The 18,154-nt window shown below is 38.2% G+C and overlaps 2 protein-coding genes across 3 annotated transcripts; both read left to right on the plus strand.

Moving 5' to 3' along the window:
• The first annotated feature begins 1,842 nt into the window (after positions 1-1,842).
• LOC130214361 (gastrula zinc finger protein XlCGF7.1) lies at positions 1,843-7,863 on the plus strand. 2 transcript variants are annotated; one of them, XM_056446014.1, is made up of 4 exons: positions 1,844-2,276; positions 2,554-2,668; positions 2,753-2,812; positions 7,127-7,863. In XM_056446014.1, the coding sequence occupies exons 1-4, from the start codon at positions 2,265-2,267 to the stop codon at positions 7,804-7,806; spliced, it is 867 nt and encodes a 288-aa protein (XP_056301989.1). In that variant the 5' UTR covers positions 1,844-2,264; the 3' UTR covers positions 7,807-7,863. The 2 variants fall into 2 exon arrangements, with proteins under 2 accessions (XP_056301990.1, XP_056301989.1); XM_056446015.1 differs by lacking the exon at positions 2,753-2,812 and having other exon boundaries at positions 1,843-2,276.
• Positions 7,864-9,098: 1,235 nt separating this feature from the next.
• zgc:193790 (uncharacterized protein LOC557346 homolog) lies at positions 9,099-17,737 on the plus strand. Its single transcript, XM_056446016.1, has 3 exons — positions 9,099-9,179; positions 10,373-10,458; positions 16,024-17,737. The coding sequence occupies exons 2-3, from the start codon at positions 10,401-10,403 to the stop codon at positions 16,830-16,832; spliced, it is 867 nt and encodes a 288-aa protein (XP_056301991.1). The 5' UTR covers positions 9,099-9,179; positions 10,373-10,400; the 3' UTR covers positions 16,833-17,737.
• Positions 17,738-18,154: the final 417 nt, after the last annotated feature.

Consider the following 18,154-nt stretch of genomic DNA (forward strand, 5'->3'; position numbering starts at 1 on the left):
AGTTTTGAAAAGCTATGTGTGACAATCTCAATCATATAGTATAATTTACAGCTCTTATTAATTTAAATAAAATTGTAAAATCATTAATGTCTCACTTTATAATAAGTGGCCTTAACTAATATGTACTCGCTGAAATGATTAACATCTTACAATGCACTTATTGTATAAGTGCACGTTCTTGGTTGTGCTTATGCTTGATTAAATGTCTGCATGTAATTATATCTGTAATTAATTTATGTAATTACCTTTAGAATAACACTGTTGACCACACCTTACACTGTAAACCTACCCATACCATTAAACCTGCCCCATTAATACCATTACGCTACCCTTATCCCACATCAAGAGCACCAGATATGTTCTGCAATACATTATGAACACATCAAGTACATTGTATTTACTTTTTAATGTAAGCACCTGGTACTTATGGCCACTTAATATAAAGTGGGACCATTATTTATATTTACATCTGGGCTAATTTTACAAGTGTGTATTTTAGTAAATAGTTTAGGCAAAATTTTTTTCCATCCAATACCATACCAACTTGACACATTATTTCACTAAAACCATGTCCTCTGTGACATGTTCAAGATCATGTGACTGAAGCCTCTGTGAAGTTTTTGTTTCAGCACTTCATTCATTCATTCATTTTCCTTCAGCTTAGTCCCCTTATTCATCAGGGGTCGCCACCATATCCAGCATATGTTTTAGATTAGATTAGATTCAACTTTATTGTCATTACACATGTACAAGTACAAGGCAACGAAATGCAGTTTGGGTCTAACCAGCAGTGCAATAGCAGCAAGTGCAGGATACAGGTATAAGTTATAAAGTGCAGTTATAGAAAAACTATGGTAATATTTACAGATGGATGTACTGTGAATATTATATACAGGCTGTATTAGCTATGACAGATTTACAATAAATTAATATATGTACAGATTGCTGTTAGTAATCAGAAGTGTGCAGATAAACATAATTATATATGTCTATGTGCAGTGGGTATGTACAGTTCAAATAAGTGAATCAGTGCAATGAATATGTGCAAACTTTAAATGGGAAATGTTAAGTAGTGCAGTGATTGTGAGAAGTTTAAGTTAGAGGAGTGTGGGGGGTGTATTGGGGGGCAAAAGAGTCAGTGAGGGGCAGAGTTCAAAAGGAAGACAGCTCTGGGGAAAAAGCTGTTCCTCAGTCTGCTGGTTTTAGTCCGGGGGAGCCTGAAGCGCCTGCTGGAAAGCAGGAGTCAAAACAGTCTGTGAGCAGGGTGAGAGGAGTCCTTAAGAATACTGCGTGCTCTGCGCAGACAGTGTCTCTTCTGTATGTCCTCAATGGCTGGCAGTGTAGTCCCTGTGATGCGTTGGGCAGTTTTCACCACCCGCTGCAGTGCCTTACGCTCAGCAACAGAGCAGCTTCCATACCAGACTGTGACGCAGTTGGTCAGGATGCTTTCTATTGTGCAGCGGTAGAAGTTCACCAGGACGGCTGATGAAAGCTGGTTCTTCTTAAGTTGCCTTAAGAAGAATAGGTGCAGGTGAGCCTTCTTGACCTGGCTGGAGGTGTTGGTCGTCCAGGAAAGGTCCTTTGAGATGTGGGTCCCTAGGAACCTGAAGGATGAGACAGGCTCAACGGCCATCCCATTGATGTGGATGGGATCATGTGAGCATGTTTATCTTTTTCTGAAGTCCACAATGAGCTCCTTGGTCTTGTTGGTGTTAAGGAGCAGATTATTGTCGGTGCACCAAGTGGCCAGATGCTGTATCTCCTCCCTGTAGGCAGTCTCATCATTATTGCTGATTAGACCAATCACTGTGGTGTCATCTGCAAATTTGATGATGGTGTTGGATCTGTTCACAGGCCTACAGTCGATGGTAAAAAGGGAGAAGAGGAAGGGGCTCAGCACGCAGCCCTGTGGTACACCAGTGTTGAGTGTGACGGTGGTGGAGCAGATGTGGCCTGATCTAACATTCTGAGGTCTGTTAGTCAGAAAGTCCATAACCCAGTTGCAGAGAGACGTGTTGATATCCAGGTCTCTGAGTTTGATCAGTAACTTAGAGGGTATGACAGTGTTGAATGCTGAGCTGAAGTCAACAAACAGCATTCGTGCATAAGTGTTTTTATTGTCCAGGTGAGTGAGTACAGAGTGCAGTGCTATGGAGACGGCATCTTCTGTGCTCCTGTTGCCACGGTAGGCAAACTGATGTGGGTCCAGTGTGGATGGCAGAGAGTCGTTCAGATGTGCCAGGACCAACCGCTCGAAGCACTTCATGATGATGGGTGTGAGTGCTACAGGGCGGTAGTCATTCAGGCATGTTGGGCTGGAGTGTTTGGGCACTGGCACAATAGAGGTGGTTTTAAAGCATGTTGGCACAGCTGCTAGGTTAAGCGACAGGTTGAAAATGTCTGTGAATACCCCAGCGAGCTGTTCTGCACATGCTTTTACACAGCGGATACCCTTCCAGCCACAACCAAAAATATATGATATGACACTAAAACATACATATGTGTGATTTACAGACTACTGATTTCTCTCTAATTTTTCCCATCTTCCTACAGCTGAAGAAGCAGCAAACAGGAGGAATTACTGCAGGAGAAACAACTGACATAGTAAAGATGGAGATTGAGGAAGAACCCTGCAGAATAAAAGAGGAAGAGACAGAGGAACGAATAGGTTTGTGTTTTAATTATTTCTCTTTAATGACTGATGAAGAAAGTTAAGAGGAAAACTGAAATATAACAATACATCTGTAATTAGTAAAGACAGAGTTTAAGGAAGAACCCTGCAGAATAGAAGCTGAAGATCAAGAACAAACAGGTTTGTGTTTTCCTTCTTTCTCTTTTGGCTCGTTTCCACTGACTGGTACGGTACGGTACAGTTCGGTTTGGTACGGGTCACCTTTATCAGGCTTGCGTTTCCACTAACAAGGGTACCCTTTTGGTGGGTGTGGTGTATGACAGAAAGTTTCAGTAAACGTTATTTTGGCTGGAGGAAATGTCTACAATAAAGCTGTACAGGTCGCTCACATATCATATGAGAAGCTCTTCTCATAAAACAGATGCTTCATACACATAAATACTTGTGTAGAAATGTTTATTACTAACTGTTCTATGAACATGAGTTGATTATATCTGCAGATCAATGACAGTGCGAAACAGCCTACTGTAACGTCTGTAATTATATTAAATAACTAAATAAATGAATATATATAAACACATACAGCCCCTTACAGTCTCCGATATGTTATCAAGTACAGAAGAACTACACACAGCAGACATTTCGTCCGTATTTAGGTTTAAAAACAACACTAAATATAGCCTGCAGTCAGTGTAAACCTCTCATCTGTGTCTGTAATCTTCAGCAGCACATGTAGCCTCTGTTAGACAGTAATTCTGTCATTCCCAGTTCATATTAGTCAAAAAGGTGAAGATAATAAGTTAGTTAATCAAGGCATTTTGTTCATGTTTGCTGAAAAATAATGTGCTCCTTTTTCCCGGCTTCTCCTTTGTTTCTTCGCACTTCACTCTCGCGTTTGTCAGTGTCTGACAGGATCGGGTTTCAAAAGCACGTCAATAATCAAGCACAGGTTATTATCATCAGCTCAAGAAGTTTGTTATTTCAGATACAAGCGCGTGGCGAACGCAAGCAAGAAAGCGAAACGGCTCGCACCTCAGACTGGTTCGTAAAAAACTACGGGGGCACAGGGTAAATCTGCTCTTCTTCTTGGCTTTGTGGCTGTCCATTAAGATGACGACAAGGTTTGTTTGAGCCCAGATCGACCATGGCTTGTTATTATATGTATATATTATTCAGCTGTAATGTCTCGGCTCGTCGGCTGTGTATTTTAAACATGGCGGGTTTTTTGTTTTCATTCCAGCTTGTTGCGTAAGCGAATGACGCCTCTCTGTAAACCAATAGCGTTTAGCTGCGCGTCTAGCTCGCGTCTAGCTGGCCGTTTCCACTATCAAAAGGCGTACCGAACCAAACCGTACCACACCACTCAGTGGAAACGGGCCATTTAATGACTGATGAGGAACGTTAATATGTATATTTTGCTAATATTAGATAAATTCCATTTTTGTGTTTCATATGTATCCTTATCTAAAGAGCGCCTATTTTGCATTAAAAAAGGTCTTATTTTGGTTTTAAGGGTCTCCAACAACAGGCTGATATGCGTGCAAGGTCAAAAAACACTTTCATTGTTTTATAATATGCATTTTAAGAGTTCCCACTTAGATATGCTTAGCGTTTATAGCAGGTTTGGCATGCTGTCCCGGGAAAGAACCCTGAGCTCGGAGATATTTGAGCCCAAGACTCCCGCCTGCTCAATAAGCATATCAGGAGATTTGAGATGAGGTAGGTCTCGAGAGCTTCCTCTTGGAAAAGGAGGACATGGGGTGGAAGGTGGGATTCTTCCAAAACGAATATAGAGCAGTAGGGAAAATCGATCCATTTATTGTAAACAAGGATCAATCTGATTGGATTATTACTGATTGCAGATGAGCAGCCAGTCTTGCTCAATCATATCACATGCTCCTCTCGAAATTAGTTTATGAAACTTCACTTATTGTTACCTAATTATCCCAAGGACTCCCATATGATGTGTTCAGCGATTCATTTGTTCCCAAACCCCTCCTTAGCTTGAAGCTAATCTGCGCTGATTGGACTGATGACCCAGTCTGTTGCAATTGGTCGACTGCTTTCAGCACGAGACAGACAGAAATGCCCACCACGGCTACAGTATGAAGTAGCAGAAAGTATGTGAGAGCCCAATGCAGAAATGCAATAAAGAATGCAGTTAAACACCAGCACACTCTTACACCTAACCCCAAGTAATAACAACGACACACATTCAGTATTAATCCACACAGTGGCAAGAGTTGAACTATTTTGAAAATTGACCACGCGTGAGGATCAGCTGACTGTGGCCAAAGCAACAAACAGCAGAGGATCACTAGCTCAGAAACGCATTTAAAATCGGTAAAGGAAGAAGCACGCGTCGCGTTTTCAACGTGGTTTTGGACACAATATGTGAATAGCCCCATACAGATTTAACCTGAGAGATGCAGTACAAGCACTGATCTATAATAGATAAGTGATTACAAGCCACGCGGCGCGATTAGAACTTATAAAGATCCACGCAGAATTCCACAGATTTTTAGCCTGTTATTAATTCTGTTTATTTACTTGTGTAATTGTGTGTAAATTTATATTTATTTAGTTTTAATTTAATTTCAGTAATATTATTGACTAATATGGAAATATTTATATGATTTATTCACAATATAGTTTGTACAGTAATATTTTCTGTCTTTTAGTAGAGATATTATATGAGAGGCTTGCTTTGTTTACCAAATAAAGAGGATCTAATTGGATTTGCTTTGTAAACATTAAATACAAGTTATAGTATTACTCTTTATTTCATATATTAAGGTTTTAGTTATGATACTCCTAATATCATTCCGCATAAATTCGCAGATTTTTAACAAAATTCTGCGCAGAAATAGCAAAAAATGTCCGCAGGTTCCATCTGACCCAACTTATAACACTGAATTAAACACATATTTTGCAAACTACACAAAATGAGGCAACAATTTTAATTACACTTACATGTTATGATCCAGAGGAAGAAGAAACTGGTCCATTTGAACTAAAAGTTACTGACAAAGTCCTATAGTCTCTGCTGCTCCTTCAATAGCAAATGACCAGCGAATTGTGCCTTGCAGTGTAGCTTATTGTATCAATCATCAAAAGAATGACAGGAACAAACACAGCACTATGTTGGCTATACTGTGGTGTTGTTGTGAAAATGAACTTTAACCCTTTATTCCCCACAGCCGAATCTCCATCTGTCAGTGATCGTCATCTTCACGTCATGATCCGTCCTATGATCCCCCGCGCCTCCGCTAGTATCTGAAGTTAAAAGCGTTCACATTTTACCAGAACTGCAACTACATATTTGTTGATTTACCGTATCGACGTCGATACAATCAAACAAAAGATTCGAACCCAACTCGATTCATTTATTCGACTCTGAGTCAAATATTTCTCTAAAGAATCAATAGTTATAAACAAGGTGCTCTTAGATTTAAACCTCAGCTGGATGTTTTCATTCACTTAGTGCTGTGTTACACACTGCATGAAGCTTATTTTCAAAAGCCTATAATAGGGGCTCTTTAAAGAGACTTATTATACCCCTTTTTGCAAGATGTAAAATAAGTCTTTGACGTTTATAGATGTGAAGTTTCAGCTTAAAATACCACACAAATAATGTGTTATAACTCTTTGACACTGCCTCTTTTAGGCTCTGATCCTAATTGCGCTGTTTTGGTGACTGTCGCTTTAAATTCAAATGAGCTTGTGCTCTTTTTAAAAGAGGGCGGAGCTACAAAGGCCTGCATGTCAGCATAGCGGCAGATTCAATAACAAGACTAAGGTCCTAGGCTAATGGGGGAGAGATGGGCACTAGTGGGCGGGGCTTTCCCCCTCTGATGACACGAACAAAGGGAGAATGTCGATCAAAATGTTTCTGCAGACTGTTTCTATCAAGTCTGATTATAAATAATACAATTAATTCATGTTTACCATTAGAAGCTGGTTATATTCACACACTGCTGACACACAACTGTGTTTAAACCCCTTATAAAAGTAATTTTTGCATAATAGGTCTCTTTAATATTGAGAATTTAATGAAATGATGGTGGCTCAGTGGTTGGCACTGTTGCCTCACAGCAAGAAATTTGCTGGTTTGAGTCCCGGCTGGGTCAGTTAGCATTTCTGTGTGGAGTGTGCATGTTCTCCCCGTGTTGGCGTGGGTTTCCTCTGGGTGCTCTGGTTTCCCCCACAGCCTAAACACATGCGCTATAGGAGAATTGATCAACTAAATAGGCCATAGTGTGTGACTGAATGTGTGTGATTGAGTGGTGTTTTGGGTGTTTCCCATTACTGGGTTGCAGCTGGAAGAGCATCCGCTGTGTAAAACATATGCTGGAATAGTTGGCGGTTCATTCCGCTGTGGCGACCTCTGATAAATAAGAGACTAAGCCGAAGGAAAATGAATGAATAATGAAATGATTTCAGACTGTATTAAAAACAAACACCATTGGTTTAATCGTCTCGATCTTTTCACAGATGCAAACGCAGTCAAGGCATCTTTCAGCTGCTCCGAGTGTGGAAAGAGTTACAAAAATAAATCAACATTCAGAGTGCACATGAGATTTCACACTAGAGAGAGACTGCTGACATGCACCGAATGTGGGAAGTATTTCGCTGAGAGAAGAAAGCTGGATAGGCACACGAGGATTCACACTGGAGAAAAGCCGTACACATGCACTCAGTGTGGAAAGAGTTTCACATCTAAAAGCACTCTCAAAGAGCATCAGCTCTCTCACACCGGAGTGAAGCCGTTCAGCTGTGATCAGTGCGAGAAAACATTTGTGTCTGCATCATACCTAAGGAAACACCTTAAAGTTCATGCTGGACTGAGGCCTCACTGTTGTACTTGTTGTGAAAAGAGTTTTTCACGACTGGAAACTTTGCAAATTCACCAGAGGATTCACACCGGAGTGAGACCGTATACGTGCTCAGACTGTGAAAGAAGCTTCAGTACGTCAGCTAACCTAAAAACACACCAGAGGATTCACACTCGAGAGAAACCACACTGCGAGAGGAGTTTCACTTTGTCAGAAGCCATGAAAGATCATCAGAGGATTCACTCTGGAGATAAACCACATCAGTGCTCCTCATGCGGGAGATTTTTCAGCGTTTTAGCAAGATTACGAACCCATGAGAAAAAGCATTGCACAAAGTAAACAAAGTCTCCATTGAAATACATTATAATCAAGTAAATAAAGTGGTGTTTGAATCAAGCCTGACTGGTTCTTGTGTTGAAATTAATATTAAGTTTGATTATAGGTGGCTCAGTGGTTAGCACTGCAGCCTCACAGCAAGAAGGTCGCTTGTTCGAGTCTCGGCTGGGTCAGTTGGCATTTCTGTGTGGAGTTTGCATGTTCTCCCCGTGTTGGTGGTGCTCCGGTTTCCCCCACAGTCCAAACACATGCGCTATAGGGGAATTGATTAACTAAATTGGCCGTAGTGTATGTGTGTTGCTGCTGGAAGGGCATCCGCTGAGTAAAACATATGCTGGAATAGTTGGCGGTACATTCCACTGTGGCGACCCCTGATTAATAAAGGGAATAAGCAAGAGGAAAATGAATAAATGAATACGAAAGGAGTCTTAAAAATCAATCGAGAGTTGAGGGTTAAATAGTTTACCTTTATCTAGATCCTCGAGGGCCGGTGTCCCTGCATAGTTTTGCACCAACCCTAATCAAACACACCTGAACACCCTAATTAGCGTCTTCAAGATCACTAGAAAGCTACAAGCAGGTGTGTTTGATTAGGGTTGGTGCAAAACTATGCAGGGACACCGGCCCTCCAGGATCGAGTTTGCCCATCCCTGATCTAGATGAAAGGTCATTATACTGAAACAAAGGGACTTCTTAATGAATTACATCAAGAGTATATTTAATAATTAATAGTGAAACATCTTTAGATTCAGATAAACAATGAATATAACTAGTTTTCTTAGTTCTTTTGTAAACCTGAAATCTCAAGAATAATTTAAAGACATTTTAAGACTCGATTTGATCACGTGATTTTGATGTCGTATTGGATATACAAGATTAACTCACGCCTTTTTAATTAAAGATGAAGACCCCACTCAATGTTTGTGCTGCACAACTCCCCTTACTGTAAAGTCTTACTGAACTGTCCTGCTTTTAATGCTTCCAGAAGACTTTTTTTATAAAATGAACTCTCTTAAGGACATTTTTAGCAAAGTGACACCAGAAAAACTATTTGAATTCTTATCATGTATTAACACTAAACATATTATTTAACTTGTGTATTCATTTGTTTGTTGTTCTAAATTATTTATTTATTATTGAAATGTTCTTGCCATGAAAATAGCATTAGTTGCTGACATGGCAATAAATAAAAAACACATTACATAGTTCTTTCATATCCAACCTACGTATAATAACATGTATCGGGTTCCACCAGTGTTGGCGCTCTAGCACCAGAACCAGTGTCTACGAGGAGACGAAGAAGAAGAGCGCGGAAAAGTATAAACAAAAGAAACAGCTCTACGTTATGCTTTAAAATCTGCTGTATTCATCAAGCTGTAAGTATATTAACTTTATTAATTATTAGACAAAAAATAAACTACAAGACTCGCTTCATTTTACTTAATCCAATATACGTATAAATTAACGTAAATCCGAATCATATCTTCTTAAGGTCTCTCATAACTTAAATAAGGGAACGTTTCAGAGCGTATTACTATAGATATTTCACTATTTTGGAAAATCTACGATATAATTTTTTACCATATAAAGTTTGAAGAAATGTATATTTTTAAAGTTTATTTTATAATATATTTTCTGTTATTTCGATATTTTAATTGAGCGTTTTACGTGAACAGACACAAATTCAACACTTTCATGTACTTGAATGTAAATATAATAAACGTAAACCCCAATTAAGGATTTGTTAAACAAGAATTGGAACTGTACTTACATACAATTTTAACATCTAGTAATAAGAAAGCAGTTAAAACTTCTCAAATGAGTGCCTTGTTTAATATTCTGCATTAATTTTGCCCTTTTGTTTTCTCTACTTTCTTATACTATTTTAAATGTATAAGAGTACATTTCAGGTGTTCAATATGTTGCGTGTCAGTCTTGAAAATAAAAATAGGTGCTGGAAAAAGTACTTAAAAGTCCTTGATTTTCATTAGGCTGTGCCTGTATGAACCCTGCCCTTTTTTTCCCCATTATTTTATTATGTTATGTAGTTAGAGTTTTGTTTAAAGTTCTGTATTTTTATTATTATGCCTATATGTTTGTTTGTTGCTTTGACTGATTGTTCTATTTCTTTTATTTCTCATAATTATAAATATAAAATAAATAATTTATTTGAATGTTTGTTTCAGATACCATCTAAACCAGGGGTCGCCAAACTTGTTCCTGGAGGGCCGGTGTGCTGCAGATTTTAGCTCCAACCTTAATCAAACACACCTGAACGAGCTAATCAAGGTCTTACAAGGTATACTTGAAACACCCAGCCAGGTGTGTTGAGGCAAGTTGGAGCTAAACCCTGCTGGGACACCGGCCCTTCAGGACAGAGATTGGTGACCCCTGATCTAAACAATGTACCTTTATTCATAGCTGCTTCTATAATTATATTAATAGTCTGTTTTCTTTCAAATATTTGATGTTTCTTTTCATTTTGATCAACCTAAAATAAAACTAAAATAAGTGCTCATCTGTGATGTGCAGTTCATTCCTTTGTCTCTGCTTTTCACACATTCTGCAGGAGAAACAACTGACTTACTATAGTAAATATGGAGATTAAGGAGGAACCCTGCAGTATAAAAGATGAAAGGGCAGAGGAACAAACAGGTTTTTATTTTGCTTTCTTCTCTTTAATGACTGATGAGGAATATTTGGTGCCATAGAATGCAGCAAGAGTACATGTTTAAACAGTTCACTGATATCTGCACAGACACTAAGGGGCTTTGTGACTTCAAGTGCAAAAAAAACTCCAGATATGATTTTACATGTTCGTTTACAAACCCTTATGAACTGGCCTTGGAATTTAACATGTTTTTTTTATTAATATCTATTTAGTTTAGTCTGTTATTTTCAATATATGTCACAATAATCATAATCAGCCTGTCACAATAATCAATATATTGATCGTGCAACACATGGACACGACCTCAATCATTTTTGATGATGCAATATATATCGCTCATACATAAAAACCAATTCTAGCAACATTTTATCTGATTGTGCAACATCTCGATCTTTATTGGAGGTTGATTAATGTATGACTAATAAAAACTGTAGTATTTACTATAAATTACTATAGTATGTCTTCATGTGGGTGTCTGACAGCTGAAAATAGATCTGGCAGCAGATATCGCAGCCTCTGTATTATTATTATTATTATTATTATTATTATTATTATTATTATTATTATTATTACTATTTATTTAGGATATGTGTTTTCACATTCTGACTCCAACGACTCATTATTAAACTGTTTCAATGATTATAATTAAATGAAATATTCTTCAGAATAAAATATGATGTGATTTTAGAAGAGTATACTTGCTTTGTGATGATATTGTATTGTCATTCTGCCATTATGAGTGGCATAAAATGGTCCTAAAATGCCAACAACATCGTTTATCCCAATATATTTTGGTGCAATGTATCGCACAACAAAAATAGATATGGTGACAGGCCTTATTTGGAAGCATCATGAATAATAATGAGCTCATCTTTCATGGTTTTAGCTAATATCAGTCCCTGATGGTCACACTGTGTGATGTACACTGAAATATACACATTTTGTAGACGCCTTCTTAAATTACAATCCTTTCAACTGAAGTGATGAAGCTAACAATAATCTAGTTTAGTTATGTGCTGTGAATGAAATATAGGGCTAATTATAATCATGTCCTACAAACGGGACTGGCATTGATATATTTAGGGTTGTATTTTGTGGTTTTAACGTGGATGAAAACATGAGCAGGGATTAATATCAACCTTCACAATAACAGATCAGAATAATGACCAAAACTTTGTTTTTTGAAGGTTTTTGCTATCTTTTAACTCCAGAAAAATTAAAGTAAGATGATAAATGATGGGCGGCATGGTGGTTCAGTGGTTAGCACTGCCACCTCACAGCAAGAAGGTCGCTGGTTCGAGCCCTGGCTGGGTCAGTTGGCATTTCTGTGTGGAAGTTTTTTCCGTGTTGGCGTGGGTTTCCTCCGGGTGCTCCGGTTTCCCCCACAGTCCAAACACATGCGCTGTAGTAAAATTGAATAGACATTATAGTCATTGTGTATGTTTGTTTCCCATTACTGAGTTCCAGCTGGAAGGGCATCTGCTGCTTAAAATGTATGCCAGAATATTTGGGGGCTCATTCCCCTATGGCGACCCCTGATAAATGAGGGACTAAGCCAAACGAAAATAAGGAATGAAGGATAAATGTTAAGACACAATATGTTCTGATTTGCATATTTCTTTCTTCTGTCTTTTTACTCAAATGGGATCTTTGTTAGAACAAGGAAACAACGGTGTTTGAGACTCATGGTATGATATTACCATGCACAGATCTATTATTATTCAACTATGCCTACAGTTAAAGTCAGAATTATTCGCCCTCCTGTGAAGTTTTTTCTTTTTCAATTATTTCCCAAATGATGTTGAACAGATTCAGGAATTTTTCACAGTATTTCCTATAATATTTTTTCTTCTGGAGAAAGTCTTATTTGTTTTATTTCGGCTAGAATAAAAGCAGTTTTTAATTGTTTTAAATCCATTTTAAGGTCAATATTATTAGCCCCCTTAAGAAATATTAATTTTGGATTGTCTCCAGAACAAACCACTGTTATACAACTACTTGCCTAATTACCCTAACTTTAACCCAATTAACCTTTAAATGTCACTTTAAGCTGAATATACTAGTGTCTTGAAGAATATCTAGTCTAATATTATTTACTGTCATCATGACAAAGATAAAATAAATCAGTTATTAGAAATGAGTTATTAAAACTGTTATGTCTTCCCTCCTTTAAACAAAAATTGGGGTAAAAATAAACAGGAGGACTAATATTTCTGACTTCAACTTTATATATAGTTTTCCATTCTATGGCAACTTTAAGATTAAAACTGATACACAATGAAACAAACTATAGATTATTTATATTTAAATAAAATTAAATAAATTCCTTTTAATGCTTCTCATTTATGCTTCTTTAATATTGAGAATTCAATCCATTGATTACAGATTGAATAAAGAGGAACACAACTGATTTATTAAACCGGTAATGTGTTAGTTTATGTTAGGTAATGTATTTAATAACATGAACAAACATTAAACAATACATTTATTACAGTATATGTTCATATTACAGGGTTCAACGCTAAGGATTTTTTCTATTGGCCTGATTGGGACAGTGGTTCAGATTTTTACTTGCCCTGCCAAAATTTTCACAGGCCCCACCAAAAAAAGAATTAATAGCCATTTCTTAGCCAAATATTTTAAATAATGTGTCAAAACCCATTAATTGTACACACATAAAACATTAATTGTATACATACACTTTTTATTCAGCACAACTTTTCTATAAATACAAGTGACAATTAAAAAAAATACAATTGTGATGAAACTAAATTTGAGAAAATAAATAAATAAATAAATAAATACATATTTTTTATAAACAAAAAAGTGCACTTTAATATTTTTTAATACTTTATAAGGATTTTTTTTATACATTTGCACAAAACAGAAAAAAAAAACAGTCAACAACAACAAAACAAAATATACAAACAAATATCCCCAACACTACTTTCCCTTTTGTGGCTATAACAGAAGATATACATAGCTAATAGTCTGCAAATATAAAGTCATCAAGCGTCACACAAATGCAGAGCCAGTGTACGAATAGGGCGCATACACAACTTTAATACAGTAATGGCAAACAGAAGAATAAATGTAAAAAAAGGAAAATGCATAAAGATAAACGATACACATAAAAAGTGAATAATTCAGTGTGTAATAAAAGGAAGGTTCTGTATACCTTTATTACAAGCACTACCATTGTGAAAGGCATTACAAAGTTATAGTGACATGAAAGAGGAATAATACAAAATTTAATATTAATAATAAATTAAATAAAAAAGAGGGGGGAGGGTCTTTTGGGATTATATGAGATTTTATATATCCTCCTGCTCTAAAAATTGTAAATTGTCAACGTATGTAAGAAAGGGAGACCATGTTTTTAAAAAGTTATTCTTTGAACCTTTGAGAGTAAATTAGATTTTTTTAAGCTGAATAAAATACATCGTCTTTAATCCATCTACTATGTGTTGGGGCCTCAGTTTTTTCCAATACAGAAGAATTAAACGCCTTGCCAATAGTGTGGTAAAAGCAATTACTCTACATATTTCTTCTTTAAGCACAATATTTTCTGGGCTTGTTCCAAAAATTGCCAACAGGGGTTCAGGTTCAATAAGAAAACCATACATGTAACTAAATGATTGAAAAATATCTTTCCAAAACCTCCCTAGATTTGGGCAGAACCAAAACATGTGGGCAGTTGTGGCACGTGAATTTGAGCATCTACTGCATGCTGGGCTAACAGTAGGATAGATCTTAGACAATTTTAAATTTGTGAAATGTAAGGTGCACTTTAATTTTGACACCCACAGATATCACCACCAAATAAAAATCAGCAAAGTAACACTTTCTCATACAGCCTCATTTCAGTTGTCAAGTTTTGTAAAAATCTGTTGAAATAATCTGTTAATATAAAAAAACATTGGCTAGAATTCTATAGAGAGATAGAGAGAAAGAACAGATGAACCGACACTGCAGTCTGACCATGAAGCACATGTTGATCTATGTTCTGTCGAGGTGTCAGTGCAGAAATGAACAAAACAACAGGCCTAATACAAAATATTATGAGATTAAAATATGGAAAAGTTATCAGATGGTAACTTCGGTCAATTTTACTAACGGAGAAACAGCTCTCCGTAAAATTTCAGCATGCTTTCACTTTTGTATTCGACATGAAATGCACATTTACCGGTGGGAATAACATCCTACTCAAAATTCTCTCTTCATATAGCCGTATACGATTGAAGTCAGAATTATTAGCCCCCCCCCTTTAAAATTTTTTTCCTTTAAATATTTCCCAAATGATGTTTAAAAGAGCAAGGAAATTTTCACAGTATGTCTGTTAATATTTTTTCTTCTGGAGAAAGTCTTATTTGTTTTATTTCAGCTAGAATAAAAGCAGTTTTAAATTTTTAAAACCATTTTAAGGTCAATATTATTAGCCCCTTTAACCTATACTTGTTTCTGATAGTATACAGAACAAACCATCGTTATACAATAACTTGCCTAATTACCCTAACCTGCCTAGTTAACCTAATTAACCTAGTTAAGCCTTTAAATGTCACTTTAAGCTGTATTGAAGAACATCTAGTCTAATATTATTTACTGTCATCATGGCAAAGAGAAAATAAATCAGTTATTAGAGATGACTTATTAACACTATTATGATTAGAAATGTGTTGAAGAAATCTTCTCTCCATTAAACATAAATTGGGGAAAAAATAAACAGGAGGGCTAATAATTCATGGGGGCTAATAATTCTGATTTGAACTGTATATAGCTATTACGTAACCATAATACCCTGTGATATAGCCTGGTTCGTTGGATCGTTTTGCTTTCTCACTACAAACGATCTGCTCCAGAGTTTGTTTCAATCGAGCCGAGACCACCTCATTCAAGAAATCTCGGACTGATCGATTTGGCGTATATCCGAGCACAATTGTGGGATTCACATATGCCAAATGCCCAATTGGGCCAGTAACGATCCTGTCTACTGTCCCGAGCATTTTGCACACTGGCCCCAGGCCATTGGGCAGTCCTTATATCAAGCCCTGTGTTCGCTAATAAAAATACAGTTATTGATTGTTAGTTGATGTAAACTTACGGTGCATTTGCTAATGCAGACATCCCAAGTCTACTGGAAGTTCCGGGAGTCTCCCGCAAATGCATAGAGACTCCCGGATGCCCGAATGAAAATCTCCAGGAAATCGCGCATCTCCCGCCCGGTCCTTAAATACATTGCACACTGCATCCTCCCAGCTCTTCAGGTACGTCGCGCACACACGCCCCCACCGCTCTTTGGATACATCGCACGCCATTACGTCGTGACTCTCCAGCAAATCATCTCTGCCTCCCCCGGAAATGACTTTTCCCAACTTGGGATGTCTGCTAATGTTAGCAAGCATGAATTTGGGTGTTAATAATGCATTAGTAAATGTTGAACTATGATTAATAAATGCTGTAAATTGTTCATAATTAGTTCCTGTTAGTAAAAACATCCACTAATGGAACCTTATTGTAATGTGTGACCGATAAACCTAATCTTTTCACAGACGCATATGGAAGTACAATCAATACACAGACTGAAATGAAAGTCAAAGAAGCTTTCAGCTGCTCGGACTGTGGAAGGAATTACAAATATAAATCCGATCTTAACCGCCACATGAGGACTCACACAGGAGAAAGGCTGTTCACGTGCACTAAATGCGGGAAGGGTTTCACAACAAGCGGAAAGCTAAATGTGCACATGAGAGTTCACACCGGAGAAAAGCCTTTCGAATGCAGCCAATGTGGACAAGCCTACAAGGATAATGCAGACCTCATCAACCACATGAGGGTCCACACCGGAATGAAGCCTTTTAACTGCAAGCACTGCAGGAAGAGTTTCACAAGTAAAGGCGCTCTCAGACACCATCTGCGCTCTCACGCTGATAAAAAGCCATTTAGTTGCGGTCACTGCGATAAAACGTTTCTGACAGAAACTATATTAAAGCGACACCTGGTTGTTCATACTGCTGCCAAGCCTCATGCTTGCTCTTTCTGCGGAAATACCTTTTTATATCTGCAGAAGTTAAAAGAGCACCAGCTTATTCACACCGGAGAGAAACCTCACGAGTGCCCAGACTGCGGGAAGAGCTTCACAACATCAAGCAACCTTAAAATACACCGGAGGATTCACACCGGAGAGAAACCGCATCAGTGTTCGGACTGCCAGAAGAGCTATCCTACTTCGTCAGCTTTGAAGATTCATCAGAAATCACACGGGAGAGTAATCGTGTGCTCTGTGTGTGGGAGGAGCTTCACTCGGTTGTCATCCTTGACGAATCACCAGAGAGTTCATACTAGAGTAAAGAAAAAGTGATGATGTTTTGTTTAATGCAGGGGTGTCCAAACTCAGTGCTGGAGGGCCGGTGTCCTGGAGAGTTTAGCTCCGACCTTAATCAAACACACCTGAACCAGCTAATCAAACCCTTACTACATGCGTCAAAGTCAATTCCGGGAGAGCTGCAGCTCTGCACAGTTTTGCTCCAACCCTACTCAAAAACAGCAGATGCAACTAATGAAGGTTTTCAAGATTCATTTAAACACCTCGATTAGTTGGATCAGCTGTGTTTAATTAGGGTTTAATTAGGGCTCTGGCTCTCCAGGAATTGACTTTAACAACTATGCCTAACTACACAGGTTTCAAAGGCAGTTCCCGGAGGAGCTCTGCAGAGATTAGTTCTGCTTTAACACACTTTACTATAGGTTTCAAACAAGCCTGAAGGACTCAACTACTTTGATTAGGTGTGTTTAATTAGGGTTGGAGCTAAACTGTGCCGAGCTGCGACTCTCCAGGAATTGATTTTGATATCTATGCCTTACTACACGGGTGTCAAAGGCAATTCCTGGAGGGCCGCAGCTCTGCGCAGATTAGTTCTGCTTCAACACACTTGCCGAAAGGTTTCAAACAAGCCTGAAGGACTCAATTAGTTTGGTCAGGTGTGTTTAATGAGGGTTGGAGCTAAACTGTGCCGAGCTGCGGCTCTCCAGGAATTGATTTTGATATCTATGCCTTACTACACGGGTGTCAAAGGCAATTCCTGGAGGGCCGCAGCTCTGCACAGATTAGTTCCAACCTTGCTTTAACACACTTGCCTATAGGTTTCAAACAAGCATGAAGGACTCGATTAGTTTGGTCAGGTGTGTTTAATTAGGGTTGGAGCTAAACTGCGGAGCTGCGGCCCTCCAGGAACTGACTTTAACACCCATGCTTTACTACACAGGTGTCAAAGCCAGTTCCTGGAGGGCCGCAGCTCTGCACAGATTAGTTCTGCTTCAACACACTTACCTATAGGTTTCAAACAAGCCTGAAGGACTCAACTACTTTGACCAGGTGTGTTTAATTAGGTTTGGAGCTAAACTGTGCCGAGCTGCAGCCCTCCAGGAATTGATTTTGATATCTATGCCTTACTACACAGGTGTCAAAGGCAGTTCCTGGAGGGACGCAGCTCTGCACAGATTAGTTCCAACCTTGCTTCAACACACTTGCCTATAGGTTTCAATCAAGCATGAAGGACTCGATTAGTTTGGTCAGGTGTGTTTAATTAGGGTTGGAGCTAAACTGCGGAGCTGCGGCCCTCCAGGAACTGACTTTAACACCCATGCCTTACTACACAGGTGTCAAAGCCAGTTCCTGGAGGG

Source organism: Danio aesculapii, chromosome 21, assembly GCF_903798145.1.
Source record: "Danio aesculapii chromosome 21, fDanAes4.1, whole genome shotgun sequence".
Classification (NCBI taxonomy): domain Eukaryota; kingdom Metazoa; phylum Chordata; class Actinopteri; order Cypriniformes; family Danionidae; genus Danio; species Danio aesculapii.